Source organism: Ylistrum balloti, unplaced genomic scaffold (assembly GCF_031769215.1).
Source record: "Ylistrum balloti isolate Yb309-2 unplaced genomic scaffold, AGI_CSIRO_Ybal_v1 Utg370242, whole genome shotgun sequence".
In the NCBI taxonomy this organism is placed as follows: Eukaryota; Metazoa; Mollusca; class Bivalvia; order Pectinida; family Pectinidae; genus Ylistrum; species Ylistrum balloti.
Window position 1 is genome coordinate 2,974,506 of NW_026782196.1, and position 22,487 is coordinate 2,996,992.

Genomic DNA, 22,487 nt, shown 5'->3' on the forward strand with positions numbered 1-22,487 from the left:
GGTCAAGGTAGTTCAAAGCAGTATTTTTATCCACAAAAGCACTCCAAAGACACTGTAGGAAACCGCATTACTTTGGAAAATATATGTAAAATAATATCAATCCATATAGAAAAATATTGAGATTAATTTAATTGTCCCTATTTACTGTACATGTCAATAACGTTGACCGCACTGTCGGAATTCTGTTCTTCAGATCATTGGCGATTCTGCATCAAACAGGGCAGCTCGGTTTCATCTCCGTTGTTTTAGAAGTTTTACTAACGATCTCCTCTTTCTTTTTCCTGCAAAAAGGAAAATGGCATGTATTCTAAAACCGAATATTGATTACATGGACCATACTGTAGAAGCATATATTTTCGTGGTTGGTTTGATTTTCGTGTTTTTTTTCCAAAAGATCAAAATTTCATGAACATTTTATTTTATGGATAGGTATAGCCCAATAACTGTTTTAAAATTTATCATAGCAGTTCGCAACAATAGGAATTATTTGATTACCCAAGAAATCAACGATAAAATATCTACATGGAAAATTTCAATTTCGGTATTCATATCTTCTAATCATATCGTCTGTCCGATAACATGGCACGAAGGAATAACAGACTATGACACGGAAGGCTTATGAATGGAATGGCGACCAACACAGTGTTTTACAGGTCGCTTACAAATGACCTTTGTTAAGATCTAAAAAGCATTTTAAAACTGAAACTATAACCCGATCTTGATGATGAAATATAAACCTTGTATGAACTCCCAAAAAACACAGCTGACAATACAAAATATCGGTTTAAGCGTCTCTACATTAACATCTAATACAACCAATAAGTTTTCACTGATAATGTAACATGTAACACCACAAGCTTGCTCGAAAATGTCGAAGAATGTATCACATGATGGTGAAGCATACTTTATCAAGGTTAAATAGCAAGGAGAGTTGTTGTATTCAACATGGTAAAAGCAAACAGTAGTTTAATGTACAGTGATATGTACTTTTAAATAGGTATCAGGTGCTTAAATATTACTAAAGCCATCCTGTGTTTACCCCTGCTGACGTCATCAGATGTTGTATGTTTAAAACAAACGTGTCTTGTACCTCGCAAATCAAGTAAAACAGACAATGATATACAATCAAACTGTCGGAATTGTCCTTAGTCTGAAGTTATCAGATCAAATGTACAATTAAGAATGAAAGTTAACGTAAAAAACTTCAGTATTAGACATGTAAATAGCACGTTCCCCATGGTTTAACATATAGCGTATTTATCATTGTACCAGAGATCATGTTACATAACATGTTTTCCAACGGAGTAAGGACCATTGTTAAGTGACAGAGGTGTGACCTGATTGATCTACCACCTCTGCCTTCTTAAATGATACCCTTATTTTATCTTGTCCTGTATCAGTGAATTACAAGTTGATACTTGGCGAAAATTTACAGATTATATTGCGAGGAGTGTCTGATGCATTGCAGGAACCACTATACTCAAACCTTTCATATACTAGTTTTTCCAAGGAACAGGTAAATGTTCATTAAACTAAGGGTTTAACATCATAGAGAAACGCGTAAAACAGGTATCGAGATAACGAGGTAAGCAGGTTACTGAAGACACCATTCTCATCACTTATTTGGACATATATTTACGTAGCGGATGTTGATGACGATTACCCTTCCGGGTTACATTGTTTTTGTCTTTTAGTTTCTCTTTAATGTTTTAAAAGGTCTCCTGTAAATATTTCCTTTCCTCATATGTTAACTTCGTTTTACCGAGTTTGAATTGACATCGCTGCGTGATCAATTGCATGGTTCTGTTGTAGTTTCTCTTTTAACGTGCAATATTCAGACAATGACGGATTTATACATAGACGTGCGGCCCTCTTGTCAATTTTACTGATAACATAGAGACAAGCAGTCAGACAGCGCTTCGCAGGAATGATTAACGACAGATATGATGAAAATTGGAATGATACTTAGAGTGTTTTCTTGTGTTTTCCATTACGATATACCGGGGATTATTAGACATGTCTGTTGGCTATTGATAATATGCATGTTTCATGTGATTTGTGACCTTGGAGTTTTGACAAGTAACGCTTAAAGGTCATTGGTTTGATTATTTATTATTTTTATTAAAATGGATTATTTAGATAAACAGTTTCTTATCAAATTGAAATTCAATAAAAAGTCAAATAACCTAGGAAAAACGATGTTATGATTAGAAGGAAGGTAAATCGACTCCTGTTTAATACAGCTTGGAGTCTACAAGGCGGCATTCTAGTAGATTTGAATATCCCTTATTTAAAGAATAAGTGGTCTTTATAAAGACAAATACTTGAGGTGTATCAGTTGGTGGAAATAATAATCGTCTATATTTCAAAACTGAAGGCAAATGATGATGTCTATTTTCGTTTTAAATTAAAAAAAAAAAAAACACGTGACAGTGTTTCAATTAGATTTGTTGAAAACGTTACTTCATTTCCAAAATTTCAAATTCTATCACTTTGGAATGATATTCGCTATGACACGCACAGTTTTCACAACTTTCAATTTGACAACACAATTTTGAAGTTAAAGCAATCAAACTATTATGTCATAGTCTTTGTCCATCATTTATAACCATTTCAAAAATAGACATTGTAACCCAATTTTCAAATGATCAATAATCTAGTACTGGTCTTATCACAGATATAAAAACAAAAAGTGTAGAAATTGATAAAGATGTCCTTTTGGCATTTATTCATTTTTGAATAAAACACGAGAAGACACAATGAGGAATGTCACCAGATTTTACTATTATATGTCATTGCTTTTTGTAGTTGCTCAACAAGTCAAATATAGTCATTAAGTCAACCCCTTTAAACAACTTTTGAGAACACATCTTGATATTGAAGTACTATTAAAGTAATGAAACACTGGCTTCTAAGGGGTCAACATCTTGTTGTGCTGAACGTTTTGATATGACGGCTTGATTTGGATTGTGCTCTGTGAAAATAAATGTTTCACTCTAAGATACGAAATACAGTGTTATATATAGACCTCTTATACGCATGCCTAGAAGCGATTATTCTGTATTAATACACATTGGGACTTTCAGGAAAATCGTGACAAATTACCATGTCGATTTTGTTGCTGCAATAACAGTATATGATATGTGAAAATGCCGCTGGTTTTCTTGCTTGGGGTAATTCAGCAATTATCAGTTCAAACTTGAAACATTGTCTTCACAGGATTCCGTAACTATAAATTGCCTAAACATGATGAATTAACAAATAATTACTATGATAATATTTGTGTTTTTATGTATAACACGTTTTCTGTTGAACAAAAATCCCTGAAGAGTGGATTTGTAACCATTAATGTGTATTAGACTGGTACAGTTCCAAAGTCTCCACTTCATGATTTATCGCAATGCTCATGTAATACATATCGTATGGATTGTGTTTGATATTTCAAATTCAACATTTGATTTTTGTTTGTATGGTAAAACTTAAATCAATTGACGTTAAATGAAAGGATTCAGATTGTCGTTGATATGTAATTGATATATCTAATATCGGTTATATAACATGGATGAAATAACCACATCCCCCATCCCCATCCTGTGTACGCATAACTAGTATATGACAAAACAACCTGCTTTTCAACATTGGTTTTGTTAAGTTAATCGATTTTTGTTTTGTCAAATGTAGTTTATACTGTTTACCAGTTATTTGACCTAAGCCAAGAAAACAATGTTTCGACCAAACGTATGAAAGTATGAGTATGAAAGACAGATCTTTGTAAGCGTTTAAAGCAAACAAAGAATTGTAACTTGTTCCTACACTTCCAGCAATCAGTTGACAAAGTCATATCCGATGGAATTATTTTGCATAAAGAGATCCTTTTCATATGATGACAATAATTCAGGATAATTTCATTTTATTTCTTATCGAGAAAGAAAAGTGAAAGGTAGACAACAATTTGATTATGATTTTTGTTGTTGTTGACATATTTCACTTTAACAAACACATTTTCAGGGGTTTCCTATTTCTTCTTGTTTTGGAAATATTAAGCAACATATGCTGACCTGTGATTGAAATTTGTTCACTTATTTCTAAATGTATGTCCGAAAAGACTTCTTTTGTTACAATAACAAACAAAAGTCCAGAACTAAAAGTAACTGAGGACGGGCTACGGATATACTATATCGTATTTAGAAAAAAATAATATGAAGTCCGGAGACGCTTTAGAAAATCAGACTGTCGTCATTTTGTGTTTTTTTTATATCAAAGCGGTCTATATATACAGGAAATACCTTAATGATTCCGGCACAAATTTCTTTGTCCAAAGATAAAAAAAAAATGCCTTATAACTTTTTTAGGGTCTATTCTTACCTGGATTGCAATGGTCATCGTTCATGCAGTCTTCAATAAGTTTGGCTATATATCGCTCTATAGAAGCTCGTCCTGCCCTTTCCGCCATGTGGGTGTATACACAAGGAAATCCAACACATCCTCGTTTCTTGGGGACATTTGTTCCCCCGTCGTCTAGTAGCTCATTCCTGGAAAATATTAAATAATTTATTGATCATTTGGAAAATTTTACCAGACAAGGAGAGATTTAAAGAACAGGTACGACACAGGCATAACAACGGAAATAAGGAGACAAATGTATAAAAAGGAACGACGATGGCACAAAATAAAACAAGGTAAGATATAGATCAAAGGGTACGACTCGAAAAATAAGTAGGACAACAGGTAGGACACGGTCACAAAATAGAAACAAAGCGGCAAATGTATCAACAGGTAGGACACAGTCACTAAATAGAAACAAGGCGGCAAATGTATCAACAGGTAGGACACGGTCACAAAATAGAAACAAGGCGGCAAATGTATCAACAGGAAGGACACGGTCACAAAATAGAAACAAGGCGGCAAATGTATCAACAGGTAGGACGCAGTCACAAACTAGAAAAGAGACAAATGTATCAACAGGTAGGACGCAGTCACAAAAGAGAAACAAGGCGACAAATGTATCAACAGGTAGGACACAGTCACAAAATAGAAAAGAGACAAATGTATCAACAGGTAGGACGCAGTCACAAAATAGAAAAGAGACAAATGTATCAACAGGTAGGACGCAGTCACAAAAGAGAAACAAGGCGGCAAATGTATCAACAGGTAGGACACAGTCACAAAATAGAAAAGAGACAAATGTATCAACAGGTAGGACACAGTCACAAAAGAGAAACAAGGCGGCAAATGTATCAACAGGTAGGACACGGTCACAAAATAGAAACAAGGCGGCAAATGTATCAACAGGTAGGACACAGTCACAAAAGAGAAACAAGGCGGCAAATGTATCAACAGGTAGGACACAGTCACAAAATAGAAACAAGGCGGCAAATGTATCAACAGGAAGGACACGGTCACTAAATAGAAAAGAGACAAATGTATCAACAGGTAGGACGCAGTCACAAAATAGAAAAGAGACAAATGTATCAACAGGTAGGACGCAGTCACAAAATAGAAAAGAGACAAATGTATCAACAGGTAGGACGCAGTCACAAAAGAAAAACAAGGCGGCAAATGTATCAACAGGTAGGACGCAGTCACAAAATAGAAAAGAGACAAATGTATCAACAGGTAGGACGCAGTCACAAAATAGAAAAGAGACAAATGTATCAACAGGTAGGACGCAGTCACAAAATAGAAAAGAGACAAATGTATCAACAGGTAGGACGCAGTCACAAAATAGAAACAAGGCGGCAAATGTATCAACAGGTAGGACACGGTCACAAAATAGAAACAAGGCGGCAAATGTATCAACAGGTAGGACGCAGTCACAAAATAGAAAAGAGACAAATGTATCAACAGGTAGGACGCAGTCACAAAAGAGAAACAAGGCGGCAAATGTATCAACAGGTAGGACGCAGTCACAAAATAGAAACAAGGCGGCAAATGTATCAACAGGTAGGACACGGTCACAAAATAGAAACAAGGCGGCAAATGTATCAACAGGTAGGACACAGTCACAAAAGAGAAACAAGGCGGCAAATGTATCAACAGGTAGGACACGGTCACAAAATAGAAACAAGGCGGCAAATGTATCAACAGGTAGGACACAGTCACAAAAGAGAAACAAGGCGGCAAATGTATCAACAGGTAGGACGCAGTCACAAAATAGAAACAAGGCGGCAAATGTATCAACAGGTAGGACACGGTCACAAAATAGAAACAAGGCGAGGCGGCAAATGTATCAACAGGTAGGACACGGTCACAAAATAGAAACAAGGCGACAAATGTATCAACAGGTAGGACACGGTCACAAAATAGAAACAAGGCGGCAAATGTATCAACAGGTAGGACACGGTCACAAAATAGAAACAAGGCGGCAAATGTATCAACAGGTAGGACACAGTCACAAAAGAGAAACAAGGCGGCAAATGTATCAACAGGTAGGACGCAGTCACAAAATAGAAACAAGGCGGCAAATGTATCAACAGGTAGGACACGGTCACAAAATAGAAACAAGACGGCAAATGTATCAACAGGTAGGACGCAGTCACAAAATAGAAAAGAGACAAATGTATCAACAGGTAGGACGCAGTCACAAAATAGAAAAGAGACAAATGTATCAACAGGTAGGACGCAGTCACAAAAGAGAAACAAGGCGGCAAATGTATCAACAGGTAGGACACAGTCACAAAATAGAAAAGAGACAAATGTATCAACAGGTAGGACGCAGTCACAAAATAGAAAAGAGACAAATGTATCAACAGGTAGGACGCAGTCACAAAATAGAAAAGAGACAAATGTATCAACAGGTAGGACACAGTCACAAAAGAGAAACAAGGCGGCAAATGTATCAACAGGTAGGACGCGGTCACAAAATAGAAACAAGGCGGCAAATGTATCAACAGGTAGGACACGGTCACAAAATAGAAACAAGGCGGCAAATGTATCAACAGGTAGGACACAGTCACAAAAGAGAAACAAGGCGGCAAATGTATCAACAGGTAGGACACGGTCACAAAATAGAAACAAGGCGACAAATGTAGGTAGGACACGGTCACAAAATAGAAACAAGGCGACAAATGTAGGTAGGACGCGGTCACAAAATAGAAACAAGGCGACAAATGTATCAACAGGTAGGAGACGGTCACAAAATAGAAACAAGGCGGCAAATGTATCAACAGGTAGGACACGGTCACAAAATAGAAACAAGGCGGCAAATGTATCAACAGGTAGGACACGGTCACAAAATAGAAACAAGGCGACAAATGTAGGTAGGACACGGTCACAAAATAGAAACAAGGCGACAAATGTATCAACAGGTAGGACAAGGTCACAAAATAGAAACAAGGCGACAAATGTATCAACAGTTAGGACGTAGTCACAAAATAGAAACAAGGCGATAAATGTATCAACAGGTAGGACACGGTCACAAAATAGAAACAAGGCGACAAATGTATCAACAGGTAGGACAAGGTCACAAAATAGAAACAAGGCGACAAATGTATCAACAGTTAGGACGTAGTCACAAAATAGAAACAAGGCGATAAATGTATCAACAGTTAGGACGTAGTCACAAAATAGAAACAAGGCGATAAATGTATCAACAGGTAGGACACGGTCACAAAATAGAAACAAGGCGACAAATGTATCAACAGGTAGGACAAGGTCACAAAATAGAAACAAGGCGACAAATGTATCAACAGTTAGGACGTAGTCACAAAATAGAAACAAGGCGATAAATGTATCAACAGGTAGGACGCAGTCACAAAATAGAAACAAGGCGGCAAATGTATCAACAGTTAGGACGCAGTCACAAAATAGAAAAGAGGAGACAAATGTAGGTAGGACGCGGTCACAAAATAGAAACAAGGCGACAAATGTAGGTAGGACGCGGTCACAAGATATAAACAAGGAGTAGGACAACAGGAAACAAAGATACGTAGAAACGAGGTGGTTCATCACGATAGCAACCGGGAACGAGGAGCCACAGAGAATGCAGATTGTTGGTACCCGAAATAAACATCAATGAGAACATTTTCCTAATTCCTGGTACAGCCAGATTATCATAACAGCTGTAGTATACTAGATTTATCATACACTAGTTTTAAGTATACTTTAAGATACAGTCGAATCTCGAAGTTGGCAGAGCTTATTAAAACTTCGAGTTATCCGAGTACAAGATCTAAGCAAGTAGGAATATTCAGTGTGAAGGTTTGTCGGGACAGACGAAATATTTCGAATTAAACGAGGCTTTGAGTTATATGAAATCGAGATAACGTTCTACTGTAGTTTTATCTAGTTGTTTTTAAAAATAGTGTCTGTATACAATAAGCTGCTATCTAGGTTTGCACTATGATGACCTTAACGCACGTAAAATTCTTGTCAATACATACTATTATGATAAAACTTTCTATGTATGTTTATTTTTTGCAGGTAATTAATATAACCACGTATAGTTGATGGATATAATGGAATTATTGATGAGGATACAGATGTTGAAAATCAACCTTAGGTACAGTAGCGTTTTGTATAGATATATGTGCGTACATCTCGAAAGACATCGACCAAAACACATCAATATTAGATGTCTCTACAACCTATTAAGATGTTATCTACTGATTCACCACATCCTGTACACGAGTTTTTTTTAATCGTGATCATCATTAGGGATCATGAGGACGAAAAGTTGTTCACGCATTCTATATATAGAATCTATTCCTGGTGTTTCTTTTTCTGAAACGATTAATACCTACCCCTAATCAAGGATGGTAAAAAATGCACGCAAATCCTGTTATGATAAAATTAAGTTCTCTAAAGGCTGTTCAATGTGTACGTTGCCCCAAAAACAATGCAACGAGGAGAGACAAAAAGAAATAAAAACAAAACCAATTTGTCTTCAAAGACGATAGAAAATGGAAAGGAGTAATATCTATAATGTACATGTATATACTGTTTTGTATTATTATAATTAAAAAAGGGGAAAAAAGACATAAAAATGTGTTTATCCTAAGCTTGTATTAATTAAACTCTGGACTGTTACATCTCATTTGTTTTGATTTCGGCGTCACACAACCTTGATAAAAGAAAATAGTAAAACGATCAGAACAGTTTAATTATAACACCCTGCCTTATACACATTCTTGTTGTAGAATAAAGAAAATAAAATTAAGTCAGTTATTCAAAAAGAATTTGACCTTTATAACACTTAAGTACTTTAGAAAATTTGAAAGTGAGTCAATCGAAATGATGTCATGATTTCAAAAGAAGAACCGGGCTACAATATATAATTACAACAAATCAGCTCTTCGATAAATGTAGCCTTTCCATGAAAGTTCGACAAACATGTCACTAACATTTAGAAAACACTAGCCATCTCATTTATGTAATGATAAGATGTGAAATATTTTGTTAAGACGAGAAGACCTTGAATAAACTTATTTGCGTAAGTTTGTGTTACTTCTAGGACAGTGTTTGTATTGGGGTAGGTGTTTGGAAGAGGAGAGTGGGATTGGTTAGTGGTAAAACTGTGATTCTTTTCCCAGACAGCATTACTTTCCATGGAGATAGTCTGCATGTTATTAATACTCTTACCACGACAGCTAGGAAACGAACCTTGGAACTAGTTAGTAACCATTGCTAATCAGTAAATAATAATAATAAAAAATAATAAGATTTCACGTTGTAGGTCTGAGTATGGTGCTGATCCAAGTCTCTATCATAAGCCTCTCGCACAGTTCAAGTGTTAAGTCAATCATATTTGTCAGGTTAGGATTCAGACTTAGATTAGAATAACGAAATGAGGCTTAATATCTTCAGCTGTCATACATGTCTGAATTTACTTTAAAAAGAAGTGAAAAACTTGTAGACAAATCTAGTCCCGAAACTTATTCCAATGTACCTAAGTTAAGCTGGTACGAAATGTCATTTGGGATTCAACGTGGTGTAGAATCGAAAACGAGGCATCGGGCGACAAATGTTTATACATGCTTGCGATACAACGTGCTTTCATCCATATAACGTATACATTGGTGTGTTGTTTCTCAAATATGTGAATCTTTATATTATATGTTAATTATATCTTAATGAAAAAAAAACCCAGATATATTGTAATATTGTATCATCCATGTATATTCAATTTCCATCAAGCAAGAAACTCTGATAAACTGAAATATCTGATCAGTCGTATGACGTTGGGGAAATGACAAGCATTGCCTCACATTTCACGAAGGATACAAGGTCAGGGTCATCTCTAACACGTCATCATTAGTCCTACAGACATTTTCATTAGCATTCATAACACGCAACAACGTCGACAGGAAATCTAACTCACTTATTGAAGGGATTATTCACATCATTGAATATTGTATGTTGCATTTAGTAATCCATATCTACATACGTTAAGGATAATACATTTGGGTATCTATGTACCAATTTTTAGGATACGTTTTGGTTCATAGTTATATTTCTTCGGCTGTAGGGAAAACTGCTGCGTAATCGCGAAAAGAAATATGATTAAAAATGAGACTTTTACTTTAAAAAGTGGCTAATTTGGGTCATTGCATCGTTTACATGGTAAGTGTCATCGATGAAGCAGATAATGCATAGTCTCCGGAACAAATGTACATTTTACAACCTTTTAACGTCAAATTTATGTAATGAACAGACTAACACACTCTTTCAAACTGCAATAACATGCCAGATATTGTTTATCCTTGACATTTCTTGTTACAACTAAACAAGCAATAGGATAAACATGGAATGCTGGTAATAATAGTCTCTCTAAAATATGTTATATTCTGCCAAATTGTTCCTATTTAATATTAGCCTAGTTAAGACAACTCAAAATTACAATCAGCTGATATCATATCATGACGAACGTAATGATAATATCATACCTGTAATGGTAAGTGATTAATATCTTTTTCATCTGACAGGCGGTACCGGATTGCAATTAACGCTCTATAGTGTAAACACTGTTGTGGGATAGAGCTAAGCCTACCATGTCCCTCTGAAGTTTCTCGGTCACCGTTATTTCTGGTCCACGCCTATGTATTATTGATGTCTATCTGAAGTTAGTGTCAGGCGATATCTTATTTAGATAGTCTGTATAAAGGAGTAACTCAACATGCAACAAATGATTATCGTTTTTACATGATAGCCGTTGTGAAACCAATCATCACATGGTACATTTAATCACTCGGTATCAATCCAATGAAGCGAGAGCTGAGCTGTTATCCAATGAAGAAAAGACAAAAAAGCTAGATATATGAAACTCGTGCCGGAAATTCATGAAGTCGAAACAACGGATCGGTCTTTTTTTTCACACTATATTGGATACACAAATATGAAAATGAATATATCGCATTCTCAAAACAAACACAATAATACGTATAAAGGGAGATCATTCTACCGTTTTTGAGAGGATTTATGTTCTGAACAGTATTGCACAAATGTATGTTAAAAAAAAAAAAAAAAAAACACACTCAACAATGTCATGGTTAACCTTGTGGCTAGGAACAAAACAATGCGGCGATGTATCAGTTCTACATAATGACAAGGCCACATTAGATTGAACCAAAAACACGTGCTCCAAAGGGTAAACACCACGTTGAGATGTCATCTGCTAGAAAACATTATGGAAATCACAGCAATTGAAGGAGACAGACGTAATTACCAGTTAAATAAAGCCTTATTTAAGAATGTTTTTAAGTCGTTTAGAAGTGAGATGATAGTTCTTTGTTTTAATCCGTTTAAAGACATTTAAATGTACCCAGAATTCCACAGTCTAGCATATTAACTTACCAGACTTGAGGATATTTGATTTCATAAGCATAGTGATAGAACACAATTCCATTGGATGTATGACTTGAAAGCAGTATTTACAGCTGTTTTTCATTGCTTGTGTCAACCTGTCATTGGTTTTTTTTTCTGGGTTCGTCACGAGATCCCCCAGTTTATTATCTATGATAAAACTTTCGCTACACTGTTTCACAGCTCGGGCTATATGATGACTTGTCTCATTATTCTGTCTGCGTAGATTCCTAATTTCCACTTGTCATATGCTGGCAGGGGTTAATCATCTAGCAGGTCCTACTGCAATCTTGCCTTTGTCTGTGTATATGATAATGCTGTTACGTTCAAAGTCACTGACTAGATATAAAGATCAAACGCGTCATACAAGACCAATACCAGGCGAAAAAATAGTCTCATGATTAAACAGAGAATATATCGCTGTTCTAACGTTCTGCTCGGACAAGCCTCCAAGGTAATTGGTTTCTATACATTGGTTTTATCCTTGTTTAAGGAGTATGATTATTGGAATTTCGTAATGAACTATGTCGCATGTCACGTCATATTTGTAGTCAAACGTCAAACACATTAAGCAATGACGTTACTACGGAGCTCATAGATATTCAGTAGAAATGACTTCAACTTTGACGAGGAAAAAAGTTTTTGCAAACTTTACCGAAATTTATTGCGACTAATGGTCAGTGTTATGATGGATATGTACCATTTTAATTATCCATTATGCAGCTGTGGATTTATTGTAGTTTCAAACGGAATCTCGGCAAAATCAAGAAACTGATTGTACAAAAAGTAATTAATAGAAATACATTATTGTACAATTATCGAGAAAAAAAACCGGAAGGCAATAATATAAGAAGAAAATTTGAACTTTGCCATCCCTAGGGCCATGTAAATCAAACGCTGATCAAATTGAATCTTTCGGTAATGGATTTTTTAAGGAATTATTGAGATTTCTTGGTTAATTCTGAACGTTGATACTGATAACTAACTTCTTTATCGATCGATGATTTTTTAATTAAAAATAAAATGAAGGGTTATGTGCGAAGGTCTAGTTTAATCGTACAGTCAGTGACACATCACAACGTGAAGTAGATATTACTCTTCAAATTTACTGGTTCAAATATATGGCAGTGATTTATACTAAACCGTGTATTTGGAACAAATATGTTCAAATAAAGGGGAAATATTCGGAGGACGAAGTCTTAAAGATGATCCAGTTTCTAATTGACAACATCTTCGTCATGTTTTTTGGCAGGATCTTCTGACAGACAACAATATCAAAATGGGTAACTTCTTATCAATATGTGTAAAAACATGATGACTTCTAACACCCTGTCGTGAATTTTCCATTTTTAGGTGAGAACATTCCTGAATCTAAAACTATGGAAAATAAATGATTCGATATTCATGGGTCAGTTTCCAAAAGCATGTTTTTCGGGCAAAATGTCGTCAACTGACAGACAAACCCATAACGCTGAGTTTAAAGTGATGCTGGTTGATGAAAATTACGGAGACGTGTAGTCGATGAAGTAGAAGACTTTCACTTTTCCGGAACACCTGGTCATATTTTCGTTGTATGTCTATAGAATTGGAGTTAAGATTATGATTTTATATCAATGTTGGTATTTTTTTTTTTTTTTTTTTATCTTTCAATAGTGTTCACGATATTTCCGGGTGACACTTCTACTGGTTCCCATGCTGTATTGGTCAACCATAGTCACTCGACAAGGCTATGCTCGCGTATTCAAAACCTCTAAGATCGGAGAAAACTTCACCAATTGATCCAGATAATGTAAATCCTAACCACCAAGTTTTGATAGCAATGTAATTATACACGTTAAAGTTGATTAAATAGAATCTGGATCGTCTCTTACAAGGAAACATCTAAAGATAGAATTGATGTAACATAATAATTGACAGCGTTGTTTGTGTTGTAAAGATTTGTCTATCTGAACGCCATCGATACATTCCTACAAATACGTTAACTGGCGACTACAGTACATTCCGATATCCCACTCCTACATTGGCTTATGTTTCACATCTTTCCAACATTATTGATAGAGACAAATGTGGAACAATTCTATGTAAGTGAAGATCCAATACAAATCTGGTGATGCTTAGCGCTGATGGATGATAGCATTCCTCCAATACGTTAGGGTCCAAGACTGATAAAAAGTCGGAGGTGTTAGTAACCCACGCCGACGACAATTAAGACTAAAAGCAGGTCTTTTTATGAGGTATATACATTCTAAACTGATCGTGGCTCTTCTAGTTTATCGGTGTCAGCTAGCAATCCCTTCATTTGTTGAAACATGGAAATGACAAGTTAATCAAAATATTGAGAGCTATAACTCCCGGTATGTTAAAAAAATATATGTCACGGAAGTACATTGTGTAGTATATATATCATTCGACGGCAAATCAGGAAAAAATAAAGATTCCCGAATTCTAAGGGGAATGCTACTGTTCTCCTGTAGTTTTGGTCTCATAAATATATATATATATTCAATTTTAGTGAAAACGCAAAACTTTGATAACTATTACAAATAAAGAGAATTGAAGACATTATGGCTTTTCATGGAGGTTTCGATCAGATAAAATAGTAACTCATTTTTTCCTTAATTTTACTGGTTCAGTTTATAAACGTCCTAGCTACTCCAATGCTGTCGTTTACATATTGCTAAAATTTTATTCTCTTTCTTTTGCAGTGGAAGCAGTTTGAATTTTTCACTTACAACCAATCAGCTTCAACTAACCTTTGAACTTACAACTTCCCTATAAACGTGATCAACCTGTATCTCTTGAGGATTTTTTTCCCTGTCGGCAGTCGATACTTTGCACGAAAATAGTTACACGTTTCTCTCATTTTTCTTTATATATATATGTATAAGAAGACACGATTTTTAACGTTCCAAACAATTAAATGATACATTGACTGAATCTTTATATCACTTCCAAACCTGTAAAACTTTGATTGAACCTTTTCGCTTTTACGGCATTTGATAACGAAATGACCCCAGTTGTTCAAAGGTTAGTTAGTGTTAACCAGCGGTTGCAGAAAATGTTTAATTGTTGGCACTAAAAATACAATAGCTTTCAAGGCCAAATTAACGCTCAGAATATATCAATCTGACTTGTCGCACCAAACCAACAGCTGCTAAATGATAAAGGATGTTCCGAAATATTGAATAATTCATTATTGAAAATGTTCATTAATCACTTGTTATCTCTTACCAGTATTGAACTTTCGGGGCCAGGAGGTCCAGTTCAGACTATCTCTATATTGATTAAAGCCACCTTTAAATTTATTTTATAATCAAATTTCTTATAATGACTTAATGGTTGATTTATGTGTTAAGAACTACGATTACTATTGATAACCTGGTCCTAGATCAAGGAATCTGCGAGAGATGGTTGTAGTAGATATAGTACCATTAAGTATCAAAGGGATACATGGGATGACGAACATGATCCAATTTTTATCGTTATACTTGTTTTTATGTGTAATACAAGTTAACATGAAATCCCCGTAACCAATAAAGAACTTGAAAGTACTGTTTTAATTCTATAATATCCCAACGATAGGAGAAACTTAGTTAGTATTAACGGCATATCAAAGCGTATCAACTACCAACTCCTGCAATCATATCCAGATAGTTGAAACATCACTTCCTGGGGGCACAGAACAAATCGAAAACACAATTAAAAGGTTCACAATATAACTTTTATTGACAAAATGTGTTATCATGGAACATAAAATTAAACTTAATAGCACAAGGAATCGGATATGATACTCCCACAGGGAAGAGAAAGAAACTAACCAACTCTAACAATCACGCGAAATTTTACGTTTACATTATGTCACGAATGGTTATTACATTTAATGAAGGAATTAGAGATTTATGTAGATCTTCAATCACAGCTCTTATTTTCTAATTTGAGTTGAAAGAAGTACAAAAGACAAGCAATTGAATAACATGTTTCACTACAAATTCAAAGTAAGGTATAGTTGAGTCAAATAATGCATTAAACTGCATCATATGACTGTTTCGTCCTTTTAAATCTCCTTCTTAGTAAAGCTACAGGAATCATTTTTGAAACCCGAGACTCCGTTGTCATGTCGGAATTCCGTCGTCGTTTATTATAACAAGACAATGCTGACACGATAAGAAAATTCAAATTCATTTTTTTTTTTTGGAAATGTAACTTATTTACAAAAGATTTACAACATCATGTAATATCTCAAATAAGTGATTCTAATTGTGCATCGTACATCCAAATGAAGCCGATTAATTGTCAAGCAATCGGCAGGAAAATTCCTCCCGTGAACTGGCGAATGTAGAATGTCGAAAGTACAATGATACCTTACTTAAATTTAACTTTAATGTTAGATTTACTTAAAATCAAAGTGTGTACTTTTTAAAGGTCTACAACTCAAGACAAGGTCTGCTTTTAGAAGTATATCTATTACATAACCTTGTACATATACCACAAACACATCATTCAGAATATGAAAAACATGTTGTCAATATCGATGTCATCAGTATACTTGCACATAAATGCATGTTATTAAAAGACAGTATCATTAATATATCTAAACAAATATAGACTCTGTTCTCTTTTTCAAGCGCACGGTTTGATTCCATAAACACGCCAATATTCTGTTGTTAGACAGTGTTGATAAGTAATTCAATCATTTTCATGATTTCTACATCAGTTTATTTCTTCTTTGCTTTAAACTTAGCTATCATTGAATGAACTCAAAAAAGGTCCTAACTTTACATTTGTCCCGCCTTTTACATCGTAGATGTAAATGTTATCTATGATAACATTGTTCAGGAATTCCATGACATATTAATCGGCGCGAGCCATCACGACGTGAATTTAAGATAGAAAGTTAAATGAAACTGTTGTATACGTAGGACGAAGTTTGCTTGGTATTCAATAATGATGGTTGATGGTTTTGTGAGCTACATTTTGTAATCGAACATGCTTGATTATGTTTGTTAAAAGAGCACTTTCTCAGGTTTTGATATCAAAAGTTAAATATTAATCTGAGCATAACTCTGGATATTTGGTATGGATGAGAAGGTGACTACCTCTCACGTCTGATTACACAACATTAACACAGTGTTAACCATACATTGCTTTAGTAATTGTTCATCAATCCCGGATATCTCACAACGTGCCTGTCGGTATAGAATGACCAATGACTGCGTCAAACAGCAGGAGACTGTATGATCAGGAACAAATATTTGGACACATCAGGATCTGATCTCTTCATGATTTTTGGTTTTCTGGTTTATATATTTATATATCTGTTCATTATTTTATTAGTTTTGACTGTAACTACGATCACAATATTGTGACGTTATTCCAATTCTCAATTTAGTTATGATGTATACAACAATGCAAAACGTAAAGCAATATTTTTAACCTAACTTTCAAAAGTTGTCTTCTAGTATTTTGTAATAATTCTACTAATTAGAAAGATCTTCATTTTTTTATCATCTATCAACAGCAGTTATTACGATATTGCATCCAATTAGTCATTTGATGATGTCAATGTTTTAGCATGATATTATAAACATCAAAACCTTTTCAAGTATCATAATGTATGCTGTATTGAAGCCTTTTTATTGGCCATAAAATATTTTGTTTTCGTTTCATCTATTTTGATTTTGAATTGATATTCTTTTTAATCGGTAGTTTAATTCCCGTATCTGTAGTAGCAGCAAAAACCAAATTAAAAACAATACAAAATCAAGAACATTTATACATCGATTTACGTAATATTGAGGACACGATTCCTTTCTTCAGACCTGAGATTGCTTGTCATTTATATAAATCTACTCCGAAAACTCCTTTATTACAGGGTTTTGTAACGTTTGTTGCCAGTCGACCTTGTTAGTAGTAGCTCTTTTTTAGACCTAATGTCACAGTTTTGAAGCAAGTATCACCGAATTTCAATGTTTTATGTATTGTACATGGTGAAAGTGTGTTGACTCTTTTAACGGAATTGGATTAAGATGAAAAGTATTCTAATACACAATTGTAAACACTAGATTGACTTTCATAACTAACTCCTAAATATAATACGATTTAGATGAGGCCAAATTCGGGTTCACATCCAAATAATATACAAAACTAGGTATTTTTAGCAAGGCTATTGGCATTTTTATAGGAATACGATTTGTGATATGCATATTTTGCCATTATGTTGCCGCTTTTGGATGTTTGGTCATGTACTAAGAGCTGGAAAGTAATTATATAAGCATGTATATACTAGATATGGGTCATCATCAATATGTAATATGAGGTATGAAGAGTAACAACTCACCTTAATATCTAACAAATCTATAAGCATGACAATAAAATGGCACTATCTTTGTCGGAACACGCCCACCGTATATATTTTTGCCATATTCGGCAGTGACAGAAAGCAGTTGCGATAATTTGACAAAGTTACTTCCATAATTTACTCTAAAATTACGTTTATTTATATAAATAACTGATTTTATATGTTGTGGTAAGTGTCTGAAAATATATGTTTCATTTTGGCTCGGTACAGAAAAACAAAAGTGGCTCTCCATCTCTATTTTATGTTAGACGAATTACGTCATTACTTACTTGGATTTACCAAGATTTACTGGCTGGTGTCATCGATGCAGCGGAAGACGCTTCCGAAACTCCAACACCTCGTCTTATTTTACTTTTACATAAGTTTTGATTATGATTATGTTTATATGTTGATATTCTCTTGTTATGTTTCATTTAACTGTCACTGACTATTAACATGTTTTCCTGACATTTTTTAAATATAATTCATTACTATGCTACAAGGTAAGGACTAGCAAATTTTGCGGATGCTAATAATTCTTGACAAAAAGTAATAAGAGAACGTATAAAAAAGATTAAAAACCAATTCATATTTCTGTCATGTTCGTTTATTTTTTCATGTCATATGTCATCTAGAATGTTACTCTTTAGGAACACTTGGCGTAAGAATTGTACAATAGAAGCATAAGGAAATGGCAATATTTTTTACACAGATATAGAATTAGATAGAGTAAATTAATGAATCAGACTGCACCACAAAGCTAATTTGACATTCTTTTAAACGGAGATGGGTTGCATGAGCTCCATTGATAACTATTCACTTGCGTGTCTCCTGTACAATATCAGTTGAACGAACATTAATAGATCTTTGTAACATCTCAATTGACAAGTGCGTATGCTTTTCCTTACACATAAACTCGCTTTATCGAATTCGATTTTGAGTTACTCATTCCTAGAAAACACTAGTATTTTATCTTCAATAAATGATGAAATATACTAATACCTTTCAAAAGAGTTAAATTCGGCCATAGGTGCTACAACATGAATGTTTACTACAGCTTTTCTCAAGAAACCCTGTCAAGTTATTGTTTATCACATTTCAATAAATTTTTAAATTGTACAGTTAATGCATGTGAAGAAAATAAACATTGCCTACGACCATCCCAAACATCTGTATACTCTGAAGCAGGACCTGAGTTTATGTTGTCGGTCTCCTAAGGCCGGTATTTAAGATTTATAATATCTCTTATCACAAACTGTTTTATCATTTGCCTCATAGAAATGTGTTGTCAGATTTTCGGATATTCAAAGTGCTAATATCTTTAATGCACCAGTTAGATTTAATGTGTACTATATTAAGATGTTATCTCCTCGGCAAAGAAAGGAAGTAACGTAACAGAAACCAATCATCCAAGATAATTGATTTTCCAATCGAAGGAAAAGGATAATGTCAATTAAAGCAGTACGTTATTGTCACCTGTTTCCATTACCTGGAATAAGAACGAACATTTTGATACAAACAACGCCTTTTAAGCATGACTTAATGGATCAACAAAATATTCTGATACCAAAAGAACAGACCTCTTTGTTCCCAGATTGTACTGCGTTTGTAATGACTTGTCTTACATCTTGTTTTTATTGCCTGGCGATAACTGTTGCCAGAGAAATTGAACACGCACTGGTCTGTCACTGTAGAATACTATTTGTTAATTGACCATCAAAACATTAGCATTTTCTGTTGACGTTTGAGTTTTCAAAAATAGATCAGAAGTATACTATTTTTGTTTAAGTTCTCGTTATAGTAGAGTGGTTGGTTTCAAATAGAGCATCGTTCCATACAGCGATCTTACGTATATAACACACATTAAATACGTTCATTTTTGGTTTCCCATTATCTTCTCTATTCTTTCGTTTTTGGTAAACCTGTGCTTTAAACGGGGAAAACGATATTTTAGTTTGAAAAGGTTTCATTTAAATCTGCAGATTCATTAACTACTCGTGAAATTTCAAATTGCGCAAACAATCATTTAAGTTGGTTGATGGTGACTGAAATTGCAAAATTTATTGCAGTGGCGGCTTATGTCAGATAAAATGTATCATACGATCATATTACTAGACGATACTTATAAAGGTACAAAGCTTACAATGTATACAAAATAAGCAACATAATTGACCATCTTTTACATGAACACATTCTGTTTTTGATATTAAGATCATGTCAGCTATCTAAGTTGTTATCATGTCTATTCTAACTGTATTGTCGTTAACATATTCCGACAGACATCTTTGTACATTTTGAAGCATTTTGCATCTTAAATTTGGCATTAGTTGTACATCTGTCTTAACTAAATCAGTATTGCCTGATAAAAGAACGCACCCATTTTTGGTGTGCATTTAGTTTGTACATGTACTGAAACTAAGAGTGATCAGTACATACGATAAATCACAATACGTGTACCATTGATTTGCACAGAGATGTGTGTATCCCGTACTTTCTTAGGGTATGATTAACGAATATGTCATAAACACCTCTTTCATGATTTCACGAAATCACAAAAATCATGACCATTGCGTTGAAAGAAAGACTAATCACAATAGCATTTTTATAAAATACGGGCTTAAATGGTTTTACCGAGATATACAAACAGTAACGCCATGAAAAGACAACATGATTAGGACACAGGTTTAAAATTGCTATATTAACAAATATTTGGTATCAGATATGAAAAAGACATGTTGATGTATTGCACCATTCGGTATGATATCGTTACCGATACTGATATACGTCCACTAAGATATGCTAAATATCAGTTTCGTTCTTCTAGATCTGTTCAGTGACCTATGATTATACGTAACTAAATTACTTTGTGTTTATTTTATTGTCAGCAACTTCCTCAGGGAAAATCTTGACTTTACGTCAAAATAAAAACCGTCAAATACATACAGTGTTCTTCGTAATGCAAACTCCTGCTGGCACATTTTTCGTCACAAGTGCAGTTATAGTCGACACGCACTTATATGTTAAAGTGTTCCCAAGAGAGATCATTCAATGCACATTAACAAGGGATTTTAAAAAGACACACAACTTAATAGTATCCTTCAAACTAAATCGGTAATTAGACATATGAAAACAACATAATGAATTAAACAACCACATACATCTGTTCTGTCCTTTTTATGACTGGTCTGTAATGTTAAAGCCTAAAACTTGAAACCTCGGAGGCGACTGAGGAAAATCAAAACCGATCGAAAGAAATGTCAAAATCTAGACGAGGAGGTGCACTTACCCAATCGTTCAATTATTTTTGCAGTTTCTATATATCTGATAATTTCTAAAGAACATCCAGATCTTGAGTATATTCCGAATCGTACTACAATTCGAATGAATATATACGCAACATACAGGTTATGTCTGCCAGCGATTGTTAATAAGAAAGTTTATTTCATCACTATTTTATTTTTTATTGGACTATGAAGACTATAAATTATACATTTATAAGGACTTTATAATAGTTTTATGACAGCGCCATGTTCATATTCCATACATTTTCATATCATCTGTCATCCAATCTCTAGATAAGTGAAGCATTATATTTCCAATGCTCTCTCTAACAAAAGAAATCACCCTTTACAAATTGTTGGTTTATATAAGTCTGTACGTCATACATACTGCCATCAGTTATAAGAGAACTCAAATATGATATATATGTTGTTTAAAATCAATTGCGAAACAATGCTGCCGGCGACGTTCCGTGTTATTTGTTGATAGCGATTAGTTTTCATGTTTTGTCATCAACACAGAGCATACGGCATCGAAGGTCTTGCTATCTTTATTATCGAGTATTATATGCAAAAGACAATAGACAATCATATTAGTATTTCGATATGCATAATTTTATATACGTTTTAGAAAAAAATAAATGTCGTTAAAGCACCTTGCAGGTACATTGTCTGATAGTAGTCATTTTACTTACCAATACTCGCTCTGGTCTACAGCTGCTGGCTCCTTCGGTACCACGAAATTTTGAAGTCCAAAAGGATAGGCTAGTGTAACTCTGAGAGTAAGCAGAAGGAACAAAGATATAGTTAATATGTCTGTTATTTTCACTGACATCACTCGGTCCATTTAATTCAGACTTTGATATAAGGTTTAAAGATTAAGCGAATTCCACCTGTCCCTAGGTCAGCAAGACACATTCATCGAATGATCTCTTTAGTACCAGGTGATGTGTGCGTGAATAGTACCTCGTTGTTCAGTATATGGGTGTATGTAATAAGGTAACGAGGTATCTGTCCGATCAGTGTAGTAATCAATAGAAATAGCTGCTTGTTAAGGTCCAAAGTACTGAAGG

General features: G+C 34.5%; 1 protein-coding gene across 1 annotated transcript; it reads right to left on the minus strand.

Moving 5' to 3' along the window:
* Positions 1–231: 231 nt before the first annotated feature.
* Positions 232–22,261, minus strand: LOC132552223 (uncharacterized). The gene is made up of 3 exons (XM_060216369.1): positions 22,110–22,261; positions 4,366–4,532; positions 232–281 (listed from the first exon to the last, which is right to left on the minus strand). The coding sequence occupies exons 1-3, from the start codon at positions 22,259–22,261 to the stop codon at positions 232–234; spliced, it is 369 nt and encodes a 122-aa protein (XP_060072352.1).
* Between the last annotated feature and the right edge of the window lie 226 nt (positions 22,262–22,487).